General features: G+C 32.4%; 4 protein-coding genes across 4 annotated transcripts; 2 read left to right on the top strand and 2 right to left on the bottom strand.

The window, feature by feature from the left end:
• Positions 1–3,550: 3,550 nt before the first annotated feature.
• HELRODRAFT_183602 (hypothetical protein) lies at positions 3,551–5,782 on the top strand (the record flags this gene model as incomplete). Its single annotated transcript, XM_009013194.1, has 5 exons — positions 3,551–3,625; positions 4,795–4,897; positions 4,962–5,053; positions 5,481–5,558; positions 5,678–5,782. The coding sequence occupies 5 exons, from the start codon at positions 3,551–3,553 to the stop codon at positions 5,780–5,782; spliced, it is 453 nt and encodes a 150-aa protein (XP_009011442.1).
• Positions 5,783–7,482: 1,700 nt separating this feature from the next.
• On the bottom strand, positions 7,483–12,856 carry HELRODRAFT_194923 (hypothetical protein; the record flags this gene model as incomplete). Its single annotated transcript, XM_009013193.1, has 6 exons — positions 7,483–7,620; positions 9,736–9,857; positions 10,975–11,156; positions 11,775–11,933; positions 12,286–12,414; positions 12,801–12,856. 6 exons carry the CDS (start codon positions 12,854–12,856, stop codon positions 7,483–7,485), a joined length of 786 nt encoding a protein of 261 aa, XP_009011441.1.
• Positions 12,857–13,546: 690 nt separating this feature from the next.
• On the top strand, positions 13,547–16,539 carry HELRODRAFT_183600 (hypothetical protein; the record flags this gene model as incomplete). The annotated part of the gene is made up of 4 exons (XM_009013192.1): positions 13,547–14,900; positions 14,987–15,486; positions 15,559–16,056; positions 16,147–16,539. The coding sequence occupies 4 exons, from the start codon at positions 13,547–13,549 to the stop codon at positions 16,537–16,539; spliced, it is 2,745 nt and encodes a 914-aa protein (XP_009011440.1).
• A 2,059-nt stretch (positions 16,540–18,598) lies between these two features.
• Positions 18,599–19,907, bottom strand: HELRODRAFT_183599 (hypothetical protein; the record flags this gene model as incomplete). The annotated part of the gene is made up of 4 exons (XM_009013191.1): positions 18,599–18,904; positions 19,114–19,222; positions 19,428–19,551; positions 19,682–19,907. The coding sequence occupies 4 exons, from the start codon at positions 19,905–19,907 to the stop codon at positions 18,599–18,601; spliced, it is 765 nt and encodes a 254-aa protein (XP_009011439.1).
• Between the last annotated feature and the right edge of the window lie 1,277 nt (positions 19,908–21,184).

Genomic DNA, 21,184 nt, shown 5'->3' with positions numbered 1-21,184 from the left:
TCTTATAATTTTATTTTAAATATAACTCAAAGTCGAAGCGCATACAATGAAATGTGTGGTCATCTGTAAATATAGACTGAACCAATGTTTTTAATTCTTATTTTTCAGAATGCCTAAAATATTGTTAGTTATTATGTTAATAACTTAGACAAAAATTTTTTGCTTAATTTAATTCATCTGTAATGTAATATGATTGATTCAAAAATCTTAATATTTCCACGGTCGTCATCAACAATTTTTTTTACATTTGTTCGCGCCGTTTCAAAATATATTAATCGTTGCAATAATACATGTACCTATCAACATGTTACTCATAATGACGTTTCTTACAACTTGATTGATCGTTTCAGAATCGCTGGCCGGCGCCGATTGGCGCTCCAACGTGTCATGACATTTCAATTTATAAGTTTTAACAACTTATTTCTATCGCTTTTCGGTTGTCCGTTTCGGAGCCGAAACACCGAACGTGTCAGTCGCAATTTTAACTGCAAAATGTTTACAAGTCTGTCGCGTTCCTATATAACACCTATAATAATAAAACGTTGTACGTTTAGCAGTTTGCCGACGCCGGACGCACACGCATCTCGGCCAGGCTATGCACTCATTGCCACAGAAAGAGAAGAAATTAAGTGAAAATAAACGAATTTACAATCACAACTCCCGCTCTTTCTTTTCAACCCATCTACGAGTGTAGACTCGTTAAAGCAAGTAACAGTTAGTGTTGCTCATCGAGCTAAGCGTGTAGGCAAAACAAACTAACTACAAAAGAACCAAATTTGATCTAATATTATAATAATAATAATAATAAATATCATTTATAAAGCGCCAATGCAAGCGACAGAGGCGCCCTCGGAACTAAAAAATTAATAATTGACCATGGTAGTATGAATTCAATAGCAATGACAATAATAAAATCAATAATTAATAATAATAAAAATTGACCATGGTAATCATGGTAATATGAGTTCAGTAGCATTAAAATTGCAATAATAATATAATTAAAAGGTTAATTAGAAGCAACATATAAAAACTATTGTCAATTCAGAGCAAGATTAAAATAATAAGTTTTTAAATTAGATTTAAATCCACAGAGGGAGCTAGATTTTCTAATATTCGGAGGCAAAGAATTCCAAACACTCGCAGCAGCATGACGAAATGTTCTTATCCCAAGATTGGTTGAAGAAATATACTGAAGAAGTATTGGTGCTTTAACAATAGCAACGTGCATTTGTTTTCATTTGTTTATCGTATAAAGATTTCAAAAAAATATCAATACAAAATTAAAATCATCATATCTTTATATTTATGGTAAGTAAAAACTTTATATATATATACAACTATATACTATATATATGTTGGTAATAGACCATAATTTTTACAATATTCTATAAATTCTACCGAATGTTTGGCGTTAATATGTTTGTAGTTCGTTTTTTGATTTTTCTCACTAAAGTTTTTTGGTGAACGTTTAGTTTAATAAAATTCAAAATAAACTTATTTTCCGAATTCAAGCTGCAAATAAGGCCATATTTCGATTCCGAATGAATCATCATCAGTGCGAAATATTTTATATAGGGAAATATTCACTTTGTCAAAGTGAACTTAGATGGAAATTAGGTGTCAAGTTTCTTTATAGGCAGGTCCATCTTCGTTGGTTCGATCGATAGCATCATATTCTTCTTTGTCACTATTTACAATGCTAGTTTTTATTACTTCTTTGTTTCATTGTTGATTAAGCACCGGGTTGGTATATATATATAAGGCCGTATCTAGGGAGGGCTGGGGGTTTAAGTCCCCAGAAATAATTTACATTATTACAATTTTTGTAATAATCATTAATTATGTGTTTATTTTAATGCCTATCCATTAAATTGCCTGGAAAAATACTTGCAAAAAATGCATGGAAGTTCATTTTAATGCCTACTTGTCAAATTACATGTTAAAATATGTGCAAATATAATTGCATGAACGTTATTTCTTACGCACATAACCATGCAAGCATGTTATGCGAGTTCACTTGAATGCCTACAATGTAAAAACTCTTTAAAACAATACCGAAACTATTATATTAACCCTACAAAATTATTAAATAATTGATTATTATTTTTTAAAAACTTTTTTCAGTATTTTACGTTAAAACATTCTATCATACATATCAACATTCTAATAAATAACAGTCTTAATAGCTATTCACTTTTAAACATATTTATGCATTAATCGTCTTCTCGTTTTCACTTTTAAATTTCGATGGCGTTGAGGTTCCAAAGTGAAGTTTTGCCGTGAAATGAACAAATAAGCAAAAAAAAACAATTTATTGAATTATTTAACAAAAATACCAAAATCGTCGTGTTGTGATGAATCGAAAACTGGTTGAAGGAAGATTTTAAACACTGAAAATGAAAAGAATTAAAAATTTTTTGAGAAATAGTTTTAACGAGGAGCGACTCACTTCATTGGCTCTACTATCTATTCATCGGGATATATATATCTATCCAAATGGACAACGACGTTATTTTGCACCATTTATTAATAATTTAAACCAAAAAGCACGTCGCTTAAATTTATATATTTAAAAAAATAATAAAATACAATTTACTTTTGTTTATATAATTTTGTTGGGTTTTTTATTTTGTAAATGTAAATAAAAGCTGATTTGTTTGAATTTGTTGTTTTTTCCTTGATTTTTTTATTTTTAATTATAAAAAAAGCGTTCCGACAGCCCACTCCCGATAAATAATCCTGGCTACGTCCTGTGCTCACACGCACACACAATCACTAAAATTATTGTGATTTTAAACGCGTTCATTATCATTTTATTAGAAAATTATTTATAAATAATCCACACTGTTCTGTAGTTAAAGTATTACAGTAAAGAATGTTATTAAAAAATGTTAACTAAACGCAAAAAATTAAGTTGTTGCAAATAAGGTGATAGAATTTGTCAAAGAAAAGAATTTTTAACCAAAAACTGTTGTTAAATTTTCCGCTTATAATTTATACTTAATATATATTACTTATTTGTAGTGTAGAGGACTTAATATTTCGTTGTTATTATTTATTACAAAATATTATATAATTTTTCATGTTTACGTTTAGCGTGATAGCTGCAGGTTTTCTCGGTGATTTTGTAATTTGGATGGTTTCTTGTTTTTTGCTTCTGAAAAAGGGTCTACAGACATTTGGTCCTGAGACGATTGGTCCATTATTAAAAAGACGATTGGTCCATTATTAAAAAGACGATTGGTCCCGTTTTTTAAGATGATTGGTCCTAAAATAAAAGACCATTGGTCCAAAAAATTTATTTTTCAAATTTTTTTCAATAATCCAAAAAATTTTATATGTAATTTTTAAATATATTAAAACTTTATAATTTATTTTACATGTCCATGTAATAACTAAACAAAGTCGTTGTTAATAGTTTCCGGTTCCTAATTGTTCATTACGGTCTAATTGTTCTATTTTTTTTACTTTTGATTTTCTGCAAAAATGTCCGATTTATGTGTTGTGTACGACAGAACAGTCACTGCAAAACAGCATTCACTAACATGAGATGTTTGTATTAGATGGTGTCATTGAAAATGTGGTACAGGCTACACCACCTACCGATATAGTAAGGCAAGACAAAGTAAGTTATTTAAATGTTTTATAGTTATTCATATTTTTAATTTATGATTTTTCCTTAATTTGTATTAAATGAATTAATAATAAAGCAAATAATTTAAACTGTTATATACATAATGCGGTAAGGTAAGGCAAACCTTAAGGATAGGAGATAGTGTATAAAGATAAGATTGCGATATAAGATATTGTTATAATACTCGCTGTCGTAACCGATTTACGATGCGACGGGCTCAAATCCTCGATAGAATAAAATATTCCAAACAGTTATTAAACTTTATTTACAGAAGAAATCAACTATTATTAGTTATTAAACTTTATTTACAGAAGAAATCAACTAATCGTTTATTTCCAGTAAATTCAAACTAACGCAACAATTAACTTTTTAATCGTTCAAAATCTATAGCTATGACAACGTCAACAAACAAATCAAATATCGCTTTAAATAATTCACCGAATCGCTATTCACAAAATCACGAATTTCACTAATCACGAATATCACTAATCACGAATATCACTAATCACGAATATCACTAATCACTTGCGACGTGCGCTTATATACTCTTCGCAAGCGTCGTTTCTAGATTCTTCTAGATGGTCCGATTCTAGCATACTCCAGAATGCTCCAGTCACTAGAACATACTAGAATACGCTAGAATCTAGTGCGTTCGGTAGCACGGTTATAACAATATAGTATATATAAGAGATAGTAAATGTAAACAATCGATATAGGACAAAAGCTCAATTATTTTCAATTATAAAATAAGAATAAAATAAAACCAAAAAAATTGAATTAGTTAGACTGATATAATATTTTACTTGTTGCATCTTTTCATGTGTCTTGTAAATTTAGAAATAACGATTTCTAATTTAATTTCAAATTTTGATAACAGATGGGAGTGATTTGCCACATATCTGTAGAAAAATATGTCGAAGTAGTAAAAAACCCCGACCATCGACAATCAATTTCATTGTCATCATCCGCAAAAGCAACGTTGAACTCTACCGAGAGGAATAATAGCTGAAGATCCATCAATTTTTCATAAACAAATAATTGCACCATTACCCGTAACAGAAAATCTATCAATTTTTCATGAACAAACAATTGCACCATTACCCATAACAACAGAAAATGTGCAAATTCCACCCATAATTACATTTGAAATTGTTAAACAGGCAACTAAAAGAGGAGGAGATCATTTAGTTTCCAGTGATGGGCACAATTTAACAGTTAAAAGCAAAACAAAGATAAGAAAGACCACTTATAAAGGTTGTAAAGGTATGGTTATTCAACATGACGATAACTTTTCCATAAAAAAAAGAACACACCTGTCGAGCAATAGCTGAGGCTACTGGCCTTGCTAAAATTTGTGCAAAGTCTTACCAGGCTGCTATGGAGCAACCTTTCACTTCAGCGCTAGATATTGTTAATAAGGTTCATTTTATCTGTTACAGTTTAATAATAAAAAAGCCTTAATTTAATTTATATTAATTAAACAGGCCACTAGAGAGATTGTTTTGATGGAACATTCAGCGTTAGTTTTCAATATTATTTGATACTTATTGAAATATATTCACACAAAAATTATTTATTTGTTTTTGTTTTTAGGTTGTAAAAAAACCTTTTTCCAACTCTATACTATACATGTTTTCATAAAACATAATGATAGATATGTACAAATCCCTACTTTATTTTGCTTAATGAGCGGAAAAGCACAAAAGATTAGGAATATATATTCGAATGGATTGTTGGAACAGGAAACTTGAACGTGAAGTCAGTCACACGTGAGGAATATAGTTTTTTTTATATTTAAAAACAATTTAAATATTTTAATACACATGGATTCGCTTAATTTGTTAAGGCGATTTTGAGCAAGCTGTCTGATTGCTGCAACAAACATCTTGCAGGTATCGATTCATGGATGCCTGTTCCACTGGACGTAAGCTGTTTTCAGAAAATATAGGTAAATTTTGAATAATTATAACTAGTAATTTAATTTTAAAAATTCAACTATTAATTATTATAACACAATATATCAACGTTTACAATTTTAAATAGGAACTAGGCTTACAAAAAGAGTACAATGAAAAAAAAGAATGCAAGTTATTATTGGCATTGCCATTTTGTCATCGGAATGGATACCTAGGATGTTTGAACAGATAGCAGTTAATGAGGAAAATGAGAAATTGAAAGAACTTAATCAATACATTAAAAAAACGTGGATGAATGGGAAATTGTTTACGCCCAAAACGTGATCGGTCTTCAAAAGGAAATATAGAACAAATAACAATGTTAAAGGTTGGCACAACCGCATCAATAAAAATGTACCAATCAACGGTTACAACTTTTTCCAGCTGATTAATATATTGCATGATTAGGCCATTAAAATAATTTTTGAAAAACATTATATGGTAAATGATATAGTTATAAACAAAAAAACGGAAAAATCAATTAAGACATAATCAACAAATTCAGGATATGTGGACATCATTCGACAATGGACAAATTAGTGTGAAAGACATGTTGAACCAAGTTTCAAATTTTAATAACATTGATAAGTTATTGTAATTAGTATTTTTTATTATAAAATTTTAAATATAAAACGCCATTTTAATTCATTTGTTTTTCTAAATTAATTGTTTTTCTTTTATTTCAATTAACAGTCTTATTTGTTAATTAATCAATGTATTTAGTAAAGCGCTATTTCCGAATGAACCTTACAAACAGTCGGGTCTTGAGATTCGCTCTGAACGTCGCGAGTGATGGAGAATCAATCAATCAATCAATCAATCAATCAATCAATCAATCAATCAATCAATCAATCAATCAATCAATCAATCAATCAATCAATCAATCAATCAATCAATCAATCAATCAATCAATCAATCAATCAATCAATCAATCAATCAATCAATCGATTTTTGCTATAGCGCCATTTCCGCGATGTTCATCAGCGCTTTTCAACACAAACAGCATATATGAATACGTGCTAAACGACGTATCACATAAAGCATTTATAGGCGGGGATTCTTTCGTCATATTTGAACCCGGTCACTGCGAAACAGGACCAGACGTGTTTAACCACTAAGCCATCACGCTGCCCTAAGTAGTTAGAGATTGAAGAAAAGAATCCCAAAGAGAAGGACCAAAAAAAGCAATAGCAGATTTGGCCTAAGAGTGTTTAACAGGAGTTAAGAAAGTGAGAACAAGAAGACGATCTAGACCAGGGCGCTTACATTATCTGATAGATACTTAGACTGAGACTTATAAATTAAAGTGCAAATTTAAAAAATTCTTCATTTGATAGATAGCCAGTGCAAAAGAGTAAAATATGGAGATACATAAAAATAAATAGAGACACGAGCAGCAGAGTTAAAAGCTTTAGTTTAAGGGTATAGAGTAGGACCAGAATGACCTTAGTAGAGCGAATTACAATAATCAATTTTAGCAGTAACAATGTTGATAGAAGTTCTTATTTTCATCTACGTACAATAAATCACTTATGCCTTTTCTTGATGATTCTACTTTTTTCTTGTTTCTTTTTTAGTTACCTCTAGGATTGATTATTGTAATTCGCTCTACTATGGTCATTCTGATTCTACTCTATATCCTTTAACTAAAGCTTTTAACTCTGCTGCTTGTCTAGTTGCTCATGTCTATTTTTTTCATATATCTCCATATCTTACTCTTTTGCACTGGCTACCTATAAAGTAAAGAATTATTTTTAAAATTTGCACTTTAATGTGTAAGTCTCAATCTAAGTTATTTCTTAAGTATTTATCAGATATTTTAATTAAACCTAAACGCCCTGGTCTACGATCGTCTTTTTTTTCTTACTTTTTCTTAGCTCATGTTAAACACTCTTATGCTAAATCTGCTTTTGCTTTCCCTGGTCGTTTTCTTTGGAATTTTCTTCCTCGATCTTTAACTACTTCTCCATCACTTATGAAGTTCAGAGCAAATTTCAAAATCGATTTGTTTGTAAGATTCATCGAGAAACACTGTTGAACATTGCGGAAATGGCACTTTAGCGAATGAATTGATTTATTGATTGTTAATCTGAGAAGAAACATGCTAGAATTAAGAATATACCCTGTGCTACGAAACTTGTTAAAAACTTAAAAATTTGTGAATTAGGTATGATAATAGAAGAAATGGTGTTTAGAATTATTAAAGCATATTACATGATAATTGTGAAGATTGAGAATAGGATAAAATATTAAAGAAAATACTTCAAGTAGGCTAGTAAGTTTATGACATTTAGTAAAATTTTCTTCAACTTTTTTTATTTATTTCCTGTTGGAATGTTAGTATAGTCAAAAAAGATGTTCAAAACATCTTATTTACGTCATTGAAGTTTTAGGACCAATCGTCCAAATTTTTAGGACCAATCGCCTTTTAGGACCAATCGTCCTAGAAATCAGGACCAATCGTCTTAAAAAGCAGGACCAATCGCCGCGGGATCGAACGTTACTGATAAAGTGAGTTCTCTTCTTTTTTACTATGATTATTTTTTTCTATATCTTTTTATATAACTTGTAAATATTATTATGTCTTATACTTATTCTTATTCTAGAAACTTTCTCTTAAGCCTCTTTAACACTCCTTTTATCACCGACGAGAGTAGTTCAGCGGCGAATTTTTTACTTTAATTTTAGGGCTAATAATAAATAATAAGTGCAATAAATCTAACTCTAATACGTCTAACAAAAAAATAAATATAGTTAGTAACAATAATTATTATAATTATAATACTAATAGCAAGTATAATAAATTTAATAAATCCTACACTAATGTAATTAATACTAATGATAGGAATAATAATTTTATTAATTTAAAATAATATAACTAGATTTAAAAGTGCCAATATCCAACCTACCTTTACATTTTCACTATTTAATATTAACATAAGATAAGATCAATTAACAAAAAATCACTCTGCTTTCAGCAAATAATCTCTTCCTCCTTAACTGGTTTTTTTAGTCTTGCTGAAACTTGGCACGAGGACTCTAACTCTCTCTCTCTTATTCTTGCCACTCCTGATGGTTACAGCTTTTTTGAACTCTCAAGACCTCCAAAAAATCTCTTATCTTCTCATTCTTCTTATGTCTGTCTATTCTAAATCTTTATTTACTGCTTCCATTAATACCTCTTTTAATTTATTTTCTTTTGAATGTCTTGTTGTATTTCTTAAGTCTTCTTCTCTATCTTTTTATATTGCTGTAAGTGTAATTTATTGACCTCCTTTTTCTTGTCTCTCTGTCTATATTTATAGATGAATTTTACTTACTCGCAGAATTTCTCTACTCTTTTTCTATTCCTTTTTATATTTCTGGTAACTTTAACTTGCATTTCAGTAACTTATCTTGTTCTTACACTCGTAGATTTAATGATATTTTGTCTTTTATTAACTTAACACAATATTGTTCTTTTCCTACTCAAACTTTTGGTAACACTATTTATTTTATTATAGCTTCATCTTTTTCTAAGCCTATTAATATCTCTGCTAGTTCTGTTCATTATTCTGATCATCCCCTTTATGAATCTGTATTTTCTTTAGATTTTCTTCCTTCTAATTCATCTATGTCTATTTAAAAAGATGCTGGTCTTCTCTTAATAAAGATATTTTTTTTAATCTCTAACTGAAAATATTTTTGATACTTACTTTTTTTTGTTGATGATTCTGTCTATGCTTTTAATATCTACATTACTTCAATTCTTGATAAGCTTATTCTTCTTAAATCTTTTACTTATAGGCTCTATACTCGTAAGGTTCCTTGGTTCGACTATGCTTATGTATTAGCTAAGAAAAATGTTAAAAGACTGGAGAAAGCCTATAGGTTAAATAGGTCTAACTCTCTTTATTCTATCTGTGAATCGAAATTAATGAACTATAAATATCTACTATTCTCTAAACACTCTACTTTTTTTAAAAATTCTATAAAATCTGCTTCAACTTCTAAAAATAGGTTGTCTGTTCTATCTAAACTTTTTCATAAGAAATCCTCTCACTCATCTTTTTCTGCTCAACAGTTTCGTGACTTTTTTGTAAATAAAATTAATTCTTTAATAACATCTAATTCTAATTTTTCTCCTCATAACTTTACTAAACTTACTACTGAATCTTTTTCTGTATTTATTCCAGTAATTCTTCTAGAACTTACTAATATTATTAATTCTGTGTCATCTACAACTTGTTCTCTTGATCTACTTCCTTCCAATTTACTTAAAGATTTTTCTTTAATATTTTATCCTATCATTCTCAAATTATTTAATTTATCTCTTTCCACCTCTAAATGTCCTACTTCTTATAAGGATTCTGTTGTTATTCCTATTCTTAAAAACTCATTTTCAGATCCTTCCTCTTTATCTAATTATAGACCTGTTACTAATATTACTTTCAATTACTAAAATAATAGAAAAAAGTAGTTTATAACCAATTATTTTATTTAATTTCTAACTCCTTGCTACCTGTATCACAATCTGGTTTCAAATCTGCTCACAGTACTAAAACTTCTTTACTCAAAATACATAACGATTTCCTTTTCTCTAGTGACAATAGTAACCTTATTTTTCTTTTTGCTTTTGAATTTTTCACTACCATTGATACTGTTGATCATACAATTCTTTTGAGGCTGCTAGGCGATTTTTTTATTATTACTAATTAGTCCCTCTTGGTTTTCTTTCTATCTCTGTAATCGTTTTTCTTTTGTTGTTCTTAATAATTCTACTTCTAACTCTTCTACCCTTACTTTGGGGTACCTCAGGGTTCTATCCTTGGCCCTCTTCTATTTATACTCTATACATCTAAACTGCCTCGTATTATTAAAAAAATGAAATATGAAAGTTAAAAGCTGGCCCTCTTCTATTTATACTCTATACATCTAAACTGCCTCGTATTATTAAAAAAATGAAATATGAAAGTTAAAAGCTAGAGCCTGGTTCATTTTTATTTAAAATGTTATACCCACAAAATTAACATAAAAAAATAAAAATAATATTAATAAAAATGATTATTATTATTATTATATTATTATTTTAGTGACATTTTACTCATAACATTTTTAATGTTAATTGCTGAAGAATTAAATGATTAAGACCAAAACCCAACTTTTCATATTATCAATATATTATTATTTTATAAGAAAACTTTTTCGTTATTACATTTTTCAAAACGTAACTTTTCAAACCAATTTTTCATAAAATGGAATAAATGCAATGAAAATTTTTTTTCAAATAGTTTATCCAGTGAGTGACATAAATCGCTTTCATTTTCATATCATTTAACCTGGAAATATTAAAAATCAAACACAATTCAATTCAATGTAATTTAAAATGTTACATTTGAAAACCACCTGAAACGTACGGAGCACACGTTTTGCAGCAGGAATTAATGTAGTCTTTGCAATAGGCTTTTCTAGTTTTTTCAGTTTTCATATAATCATTGCACCATTGGGCATGCTTATCTTGAGTGCATGTCTCTTTGGGGGCTTGCCATAGTGGGTTGGTGTTTTTGTTGTGCACTGAGGTGTCAGGTCTGCGTGTTGTTGCATGGTTGTCTGTACATTTCCATGGTACATTTATTTTACAAAATTATCTTGTTTAGGGTAAATTTTTTAAATTTTGATATTGAAAATTATTCATTTGAAAATTTAGTTCATTTAATATGAATGGTTAAAATTTCAAAAACCACCTGTCACATATGGAGCGAACGTTTTACAGCAGTCGTACAAGAATTCATTACAATTTTCTTTTCTACTTTTCTCATCTTTTAGAATATTTATACAAAGCTGATCCTTCATACCTCGAATGCATCAATTTTCGGGAAGTTGGATGTTTGGTGGTGAGTTGTCTGGTTTGCGAGTTGTCTCGTTTTCTGTACATTTTCATGAAAAATTCGGAATATATTCCATTACATTCAGTACCATAAGATTTTTTTATATTTAACATTTATTTTATTTAAAATTAATCCTAAGTTTTATTAAAATTAGAAATATGCTACCGAGAAATTACAAAAAAATATTAGCTTTGCAGTGAAAAAAAACAACAGATAATAATCCTACTCAACCAGACCTTTGAAATCAGGCTTGATGGAGTTGCTGACACATTTTTCATTCAGGCACCACACGGCAAATAATTTTCTCCGAAAAATCACCTGTCTAATTTGTGAGCATAATTCTGGAAATACTCCATGGAGCAAGGAGAAAATGTGTGGTGGTTATTTCTGCCGAATGAATTGTACCTGGCGGNCATGATGTACCTATACCTGGCAGGACACGTATTTCCTTTCTCTTCGTCGTAAGGTGCACCCAGACTGTTGGAAACATTTGTTTTCGATTTTGAAACTGATTCTAGCAAGCAAACTATTTTATATTTTAAAGAACGTAATTTGATTTTTCAGTTTCCTTTAGAAAATAGTTACAAATTAGAAATGATGTTTTGAAGTACGGACAAAGTTTTAAATAATATTTTTTCTATTGGTAATTACTCAGTGAGAAAACATAACAAAAACATTTTTAAATGTAAGATCCATTATCAAATTAACCGCAAATGACTACTACGTGTACATCAAAACACGTTAATTAACACATCACACATTTTTAATGATATTCGGGGATCTCTATGCAGCAACTCAGAACTAGGCTATATTATTTAGAAACACTTACATATGTCCAATCTCATGTGCAGCCACTTGGATAGTATCTTCTTGTCCCCTGTCGATCACCACACCCACTGCCTTTGTTGTGCAAGCTGTCCCAAGTTGGGCCACGCCCAAAACATTTACTGAGCGGTAGCTGGTGTGAAATTTGTTATCAATGATTCATTTTTTAAATTATTATTTTGATGAATTTCTATAGGCTTTCTTGTACCGGAGAGCGTGACCAACAAAATGGCGTCGACAAAATGGCTTAGACAAAATAGCGTCGACAAAATGGCGCAAAAATATTTTTTAAAAATTGATAATTTTAAGATCATTGAAACCATCCACCCTGGCATAAGCGCCGACTTTAGAAGGATGGAGCCGGTCTATCTAATTTTCTTCTACATTTGTTCACATTTGCTGAATAATTTCATTCAGTTTTATTTACATTTTGCTCAAACCGTTGTGCCATTTCAAACATAAATATTGAATAAATATTTTATTATGATTTTATTTATTATTCACTTATTATTCACTAACATTCGCTGGCATATTTTGATAAAGATGCCAGGGTGGATGGATAACTTTATTATCATTATTTTACTATTATTTTAAATAAAAATTTCAGATAATTTTCTCCCGGTTCAAAATATCTCCATGGAAGCGCGGTTCATTTGATATATATTTTCAAAGCGTTTGTGGATTTATTTTCAAAACATTCCAAAGATAAGTATATTAATTGTTTTAGCTTTTTATTCTTGTTTTTGGAGCTGAATAATTTCTGAATTTTGTTTACAAACACTAAAATCAGAAAAATGCAAACATCACAAATACAAAGTTGTTAATAATGGCTCAATTTTTTGGCCAATCTGTGTGGAAACTTTCGGTCTCGGTCACAAAGAGTTTTTCTTGGAGCAACTCGGCACAAAAATTGTTTAAGTAACTGGCGACCCTAACGATAAAATATACATGCCTCAAAATATTTCATTTTTACTGAAATGGTTTAATTCATTTTACCTTTTAGAAATTATTTTTTAATGACCTCAAAACCTATATTATTTGACGAGTCGGATTGAAATGATACCAACCAATAACTTTTCATAAATACAATGTGACTGTGACAAATACATTACGATGTATTTGTTCCACATGTCAAAAAGCTATTTCTACATCGAACTGCAGTTTTGCTCCAAAAAAGCGTTTCATTGAAACAGGTTTTAATAATTGGAAAAAGGGGATCGAAAATTCCAACAGCGTGAAAAATCTATGTGCTAAAATTAATAGAAATGCATGCCTTGAAATGGGACATCATAACGAGGAAAGGTGGGGAAAGGACCTACACCCAACTTGTCAGACTCATTATCATTGATGAGATCCATCTCCTGCACGATGATCGCGGTCCAGTCATCGAAGCTCTAGTAGCTAGAACGATCAGAAACTGTGAAACGATGCAAGAAGAAGTGCGTGTCGTTGGCTTAAGTGCCACACTGCCAAACTACAAAGATGTTGCAAAGTTCTTGAGGGTGCCCGATCATGCCCTATTCCATTTCGACAACTCATACAGACCCGTGCCTCTGGAGCAACAATACATTGGCATCATGGAGAAGAAGGCAGTCAAGAGGTTCCAGATCATGAATAATATTGTGTACGATCAGGTCATGCAACATGCTGGAAAAAACCAGGTCTTGGTGTTTGTCCATTCAAGAAAGGAAACTGGCAAGACAGCACGAGCCATCAGGGACATGTGTCTGGAGAATGATTTACTTGGTCAGTTCCTCAAGGAGAGCAGTGCTTCCACTGAGGTGCTCAGAAGAGATGCTCAGGACGTTAATAACCACGAACTGAAAGACCTGATGCCTTACGGATTTGCTATTCATCACGCTGGCATGACTCGAGTCGACAGGTCCTTGGTTGAAGATCTCTTTGCAGACAGACACATCCAGGTCCTCGTTTCCACATCAACCCTGGCATGGGGTGTCAATCTTCCAGCACACACCGTCATCATAAAGGGCACGCAGGTTTATACAAAAGGAAAGGGCATATTGATCACCAATCACACAGAACTTCAATCTTATTTGTCCCTCATGAACCACCAATTGCCCATCGAGTCACAGTTCATCTCAAAGTTACTCGATAACCTGAATGCTGAGATTGTGTTGGGCACTGTTCAGAACGCTAAGGATGCTGTTAAATTGCTAGGATACACATATCTGCACATTCGAATGATTCATAGTCCGGCCCTGTACAGTGTACCAGTTGACAGTGATTTTCTATTGGAAGGCTATAGGTCAGATCTAATACACACAGCTGCCTCCCTTCTTGATAAACACAACCTAATCAGATATGATAAGAAGGCCGGTCATTTTCAGGTCACAGAATTAGGTCGCATAGCCAGCTACTACTACATTTCTCATGAGACGATTGCAACGTATAACCAGCAGCTGAAGCCGATGCTGAGTGAGATTGAGCTGTTCAGAGTGTTCTCCCTGTCAGCTGAGTTCAAGCACATAACTGTCAGAGATGAAGAGAAATTGGAGCTTTCAAAATTATTAGAACGTGTGCCAATACCCATCAAAGAAAGCATCGAAGAACCAAGTGCAAAAGTCAACGTGCCTACATCTCCAAACTCAAACTCGATGGGTTCGCTCTCGTTTCTGACATGGTCTTTGTCACCCAATCAGCTTCGAGGTTGATGAGGGCCATTTATGAAATTGTTCTACACAGAGAATGGGCCCAACTGACTGATAAGGCGTTGGTCCTTTGCAAGAGGATTAACAGGAGAATGTGGCAATCAATGAGTCTTCTGAGACAGTTCAAGAAAATGCCCGAAGATGTGATTAAGAAATTAGAAAAGAAGAACTTCCCATGGGAAAGATTCTACGATTTGAACCCGCACGAGATAGGGGAACTAATAAGGATGCCTAAAATAGGTAAAACCGTCCACAAGTACATCCTGCAGCTGCCCAAGTTGGACCTGTCTGTTCACGTGCAACCAATCACGAGGTCCATGTTGAGAGTGGAGCTGACCGTCACTCCGGACTTTAAGTGGGATGATAAGGTGCATGATCAGTCGGAAGCTTTCTGGATCATTGTTGAGGATGTTGATGGCCAACTTATTCTTCATCACGAGTACTTCCTCTTGAAAGCAAAGTTCTGTACAGATGAACACCTGATAAAGTTCTTTGTTCCAGTTTTTGAACCTCTCCCGCCACAATACTTCATCAAAGTTGTATCCGACAGATAGATCGGCAGTGAAACGAAGCTTCCAGTATCCTTTCATCATCTCATCCTACCCGAGAAGTACCCGCCACCAACTGAACTTCTTGACCTTCAACCTCTGCCCGTCTCTGCTCTAAGAAATCGAAGCTTTGAGGCGCTCTACCAAGACCAGTTCAAGTTTTTTAACCCCATCCAAACTCAAGTTTTCAATGCCCTGTACAACAGCAATGACAACGTGTTTGTCGGGGCTCCAACAGGAAGTGGAAAGACGATCTGCACCGAGTTTGCAATTTTGAGGATGTTCACACAAGATCCTAACAACAAATGCGTCTATGTTATTTCCATTGAAGCTCTTGCTCAGCTGGTCTATCAGGGATGGTTGCAGAAGTTTGGCAAGCAACTGGGCAAGAAGGTCGTTTTCCTGACAGGGGATATGGCTACTGATTTGAAATTGTTTGCCAAGGGACATATCGTAATCGGCACTCCAGAGAGATGGGATGTGCTACCGAGGAGGTGGAAGCAGAGACCGCCATCTAAAACACCAGCCTGTTCGCTGTCGATGAATTACATCTTGTCGGTGGAAATGATGGGCCGGCATTTGAGGTTGCAGTTTCGAGGATGAGGTTCATTTCGACGCAAATTGAAAACTCCACTTGGACTCTTGCAGATGAGTGAGCTGGAGAAGGCAGACGTGGCTCGCTTCTGCAACAGATATCCCAACATTGAACTGACCTACTACATCATCGACAAGGAAAACATTGCTAGTGGATCAACGGTGAAAGTGGAGGTAACCCTTGAAAGAGAAGACGAATTTGCCGGCTCCATTATTGCGCCATTCTTTCCACAGAAACGTGAGGAGGGATGGTGGCTGGTCGTCGGCGACACCAATTCAGAAAACTTGGTGGCCCTCAAGTGGTTCTCCCTGCAACAGAAAGTCAACAAGGATTTATACTTTGTGGCACCGCATCCAGGCAAACACACCTACACACTCTACTTCATGAGTGATGCCTACATGGGATGTGACCAAGGGTACAAGTTCACGATCGACGTTAAAGACTAGAGAATGGACAGTGATTAATTAATTAATTAATTTTGTTAAACAATTATTTTACGGAGTACAGTCCTTTTAATGTATGATCGGAATTTTAAACTAAAACACATAAACACACACATACACATATAAACAAACATACAAATACAAACTTATTATATGTTTACATATGTTTGACTTTTTTTTATACTAAAACACATGCACACATGCACATACACAACACATACAAATACAAACTTGATATGTTTGTATATGTAAGCTTAATGCAATTTATTTTAACTCACGCCGTTTATGTTTCCACGGTCGTCATCAACAATTGTTTCAAGATATTAATCGTTGCAATGAAACACGTGTACGTTCCTCGTCATGATCTTTTTTATATTAAAAAACACACACAAATACAAACTTATAAAAAGTTTATCTTAAAACAAACACACACAAACATATTAATACAAACTTATAACCTTGAAAATAAACGAATATTCGAAGTTATGTTTGTGTTGCTCATCGAGCTAAACGTGTAGGCAAAACTAACAACAAAAGAACGAAATGTGATCTAACAATAGACATTTGTTTTCGTTTGTTTATCGTATAAAGATTTCAATACAAAATTGAAATCATCATATTTTTTATGTTTACTGTAAGTAAAAACAACTGTATAAAAATATAAATAAAAATATACCTATATGTAATACAAAATTGAAATCATCATATTTTTTATGTTTACGGTAAGTAACAACAACTGTATAAAGATATGAAATAAAAATATACTTATATGTACACACACACAGACGTACGCACGCACGCACATCTCACACACACGCACAATCTATGTTTTATATATACGTCACTAAAATTATTATGGATTTTAAACGCGTTCATTATTATTTTATTCGAAAATTATTTATAAATGATTCACACTGTTCTAAAGTTAAAATATTACAGCAAAGAATGTTATTAAAAAGTGTTAACTAAACGCAAAAAATTAAGTTGTTGCGAATAAGGTGATAAAATTTAAAAAAAAATTAATTTTTAACCTACAACTTTTGTGAAATTTTCCGCTTATATACCTAATAAATATTACGTATTTCCAGAGGACTTAATATTTCATCGTTATTATTTATTAACAAATCATAAATTTTATATCTATGTTTGAATTTAATTAATACTTCTTTGCTTTACCTTACTCTTATTCTTTTATTTCCGTTTACATTAGATAGTTACAGATACTGTTGGTTTTGTTTAATTTAATAAAATTATTTCTGCAGGTCGTAAATTGTCTAATTTGTACTAGTTAGACAACAAAGGCGAAACGCTAATAAATCGAACATTCCTCAACATAATCTCCAACTTATTCCTACCAGCAAACGAAGTGAGCCTCAATACACACAAAGAAACAAACATAGAATTAGAATTAAAAATAAAATTTTAACAGACATGATTGCAAATGAAACACGTGCGGGATCCATGAACAAGTGCTGTACCAGTATGTACGTATGTGTGTGTTTTATACATATATATTATACATATATATTATATATGTGTTTTATATATATATTATATATATATATTTTAAATGGATTTATTATATTTTTATTTTAAATATATGTTTGTGTGTGTGTAGACGTATAAACATATATATATATATGGTCAGTACTATAAAGCGTGCGGAATCGCACGGCGAATACGCCACTTGAAATTACAAATCGTGAGGCACCCGCACGTCGAATTCGACGTTGAGATGCTATAAGGCGAGCGAATCACCAGTGGGCTAATACGACGTTTAGATAAGACGGTGAAAAGCGTGAGATTCACACGAAAAATTCGTCGTTGAGAAGTCTGTACAACAAAGTTTGACGATACAGGACGAAGTCAAAATGCAAAATTTATTAAGACAATATAAAGCATTTTTGTTACAGAATGACAATTTTGAAAATAAAAATTCATTGCATCAAGTGTCAGATAGTAACACACACAGACAAACACACATATTTACACAGTAATGCACACGGGTACATTGTTCGTGTGTTAAGACGAAACAGTTACTAAAAGACCCAAGATTGTTATATCAACACTGTCGACAAAACCACGTCCCTTTCGGTAGCTTTTTCATTTCAACACATGAACAGTGATACCAGTATATGCAGCCATCACACTGCACCCACGAAGTACGAGTTTGGTTGTCTCTTCCAGAGTAAGGTCCATAAACAACACAAACGTACAAATTTTGTCCAATTGACCACATCTTATTTTCTAATTTTGTCCAAGCTTCATTGGAAAAATATTGTTTCAAGGTGGACATATTAGCACGGTCATCTGTGCATCTTGGATCAATTATTTCTTTAACGTCGTTAATTGATGCTATGCAATCCGTCTGAACACAGTTTTTGGTTGTTTATTTTTAGATAAAACCCATAAAAGTCTGAGTTGATCTTGCGCAGACGGACGCAACTTTTCAAACGTAAGTTTGCGTTGTTGAAACAGTTGTTGTTTCCTTTTTGCTGGACGTCCTTTGCGCTTGATAGCAACATGATACAAAATGTTTGAATTGGCAACTTGCCCATTTTCTTCTGGCGCACTAACCTGTAAGTTATCAGCAATATCATCTTCTATGATTTGGTTGACTGCCACTGGCCACATGATCTGCAACATCCTCCTGTTCACTGCTGCTTGATACGTCAGCTTCAACAGCCTGGTAAAATTTTAATATCGTAATTTTTTAATTTAATTAATTATTATTATGTCATATATTTTTAACTTTTATACTTGCATATTGTTTTTTGACATTGTGATATACAATGTACTGTTGCAGACTAATTGGATTTGTTAGTGTGTTTTGTAATGTACTTTTTTGACTATCAATCTATAAAGTAAATTGAAAAAACAAACTAGCCAACCTCAATCTCAACAACTGAAGGGGTGTCTTGAAAAAAAGGACTTTTTCCCATGACCCATCTTTTACCTTAGCCTCGACATCCTTCAACCAGGCCAACGCGTTTAAAAATTTTCTTTCTGGCAACTCTGAAAGTACAAATGCAATTACACCTTTTTTGGTGTGTGTTCAATTGTGTTGTTCCTTTGAAAACATCTTTGTCTATCACTGATGTATTCTTTTGCTGCTCAGAAATTTCTGACAGCCATTTGTCATCACTCTCCAAATATAGATTTTCTTTGTTACTCTTCAATGTAGCTAAATAGTGACGACACGGCAGTCTATATTGGATTACAAATGAACAGTTGCAGGGTAGATGCAACACTTGCTCTTCTATAAATTTTGCTTTTTTAAATTCTCTATATACCAACTCAAAAGCAAGTTTCGATAGCATTTTATAATAGCCATTTAAGCAGTTTGGCAAACCAGATTGTGTTTTCGTCATTCTGTTGGATACAGTGTGTGATATTGCTGATGTTTGCACTTTTGCCAACTGTAATAGCTAGCGAATCAATGAAGGAATAGAGCTCTGAGAAGTTTTTATTACAGACTTGATGCTGTTGTTCATTTTCCTAGCACGTGCATATGCTGCAAACATATCTGGTCTATTAAGCCAGTTTGTTGCAAGATAAGAGTAAAATTCTGGATAATTTTTTTCAATTTCTAGTACATCAGTGTCAAATTTTTCTTTGACAGGACAATACACCAGATGCTCCAGCAACTTAAAAAATAGTATAAAGTAGTAAAATTTACTTTGCAGTTTCATCTATTTTATAATCATCACAAATTAAATTAACTACTTTATACAAATGTTGATTATTATTTACTCCCTGTTTTTTCATTTCTTCTATAAATGCCTTCAGCGTATGAAATCGACAAAGATGCACATCAACATTAGGATATACATTGTTGATTGAATTTATTTCAGCATACTCTTTGTCAACAATGAAGATACATTCATTGCTGACTCCTGCCAAAAAAATAAAAAGAGATAATGCTTTTCCAAAATAATGAACATAGGTAAATATTCAACTTTACCTGTTAATTCTTTTTTAATAAAATTTAAAAAAAATGTTATGTGCTCTTCATCTTCTCGAGCAGGCAAGGCATGTGCTATTGGCTGTCTGATGCTCAGGATCAACAATAGCCAGAGTATACCGGGGCATGCCATACTTATTGATTTTGTATGTTCCATCCATAAGAACCACTTCCCCATGTTTTTGTGCCAACTGTTTTTGAACATCTGTGCAAAAAGAAACACAAGTGATTGTCCCATTCTCGTCAACTAAGATTTCACTTGTAACACCAGGCAATCCAAGCGCGGCCGTCAGCTCCTCTTCTGGGGTTCTAGTGAACCTGGCATTATGAAATATAATCTCAAATGCAATGGAATTCATGTTAAAATATATAATGAATAACGTTGTTTTTTGCTTCAAATTAATACATCTTTTCTTGCTACAAGAAAATTTAATTGATGTAGGAAATTTGTTACAAGTGTTGGGTTGGCACTAGAATCCAACATTTTTAGCCTGCTCCAAAGCAGCTCTTGCAGGGCGTCGTTTATCTGCATACAGATGTACCAACATCATGGTTGTGCTCCAAAGATATCTTCTTAATAATAAACTCCTAAAATGTTTAAGCAGCCGTCACAAAATTTGCTATAAAAATTTACCATTTCATTATTAGATATTTCAATTTTTTTAAATATTATTTTCACCATTA

Source organism: Helobdella robusta (assembly GCF_000326865.2).
Source record: "Helobdella robusta unplaced genomic scaffold HELROscaffold_112, whole genome shotgun sequence".
NCBI lineage: Eukaryota > Metazoa > Annelida > Clitellata > Rhynchobdellida > Glossiphoniidae > Helobdella > Helobdella robusta.
The sequence above is the reverse complement of the archived record's forward strand: the minus strand, read 5'-3'. Positions and strand labels throughout refer to the sequence as shown.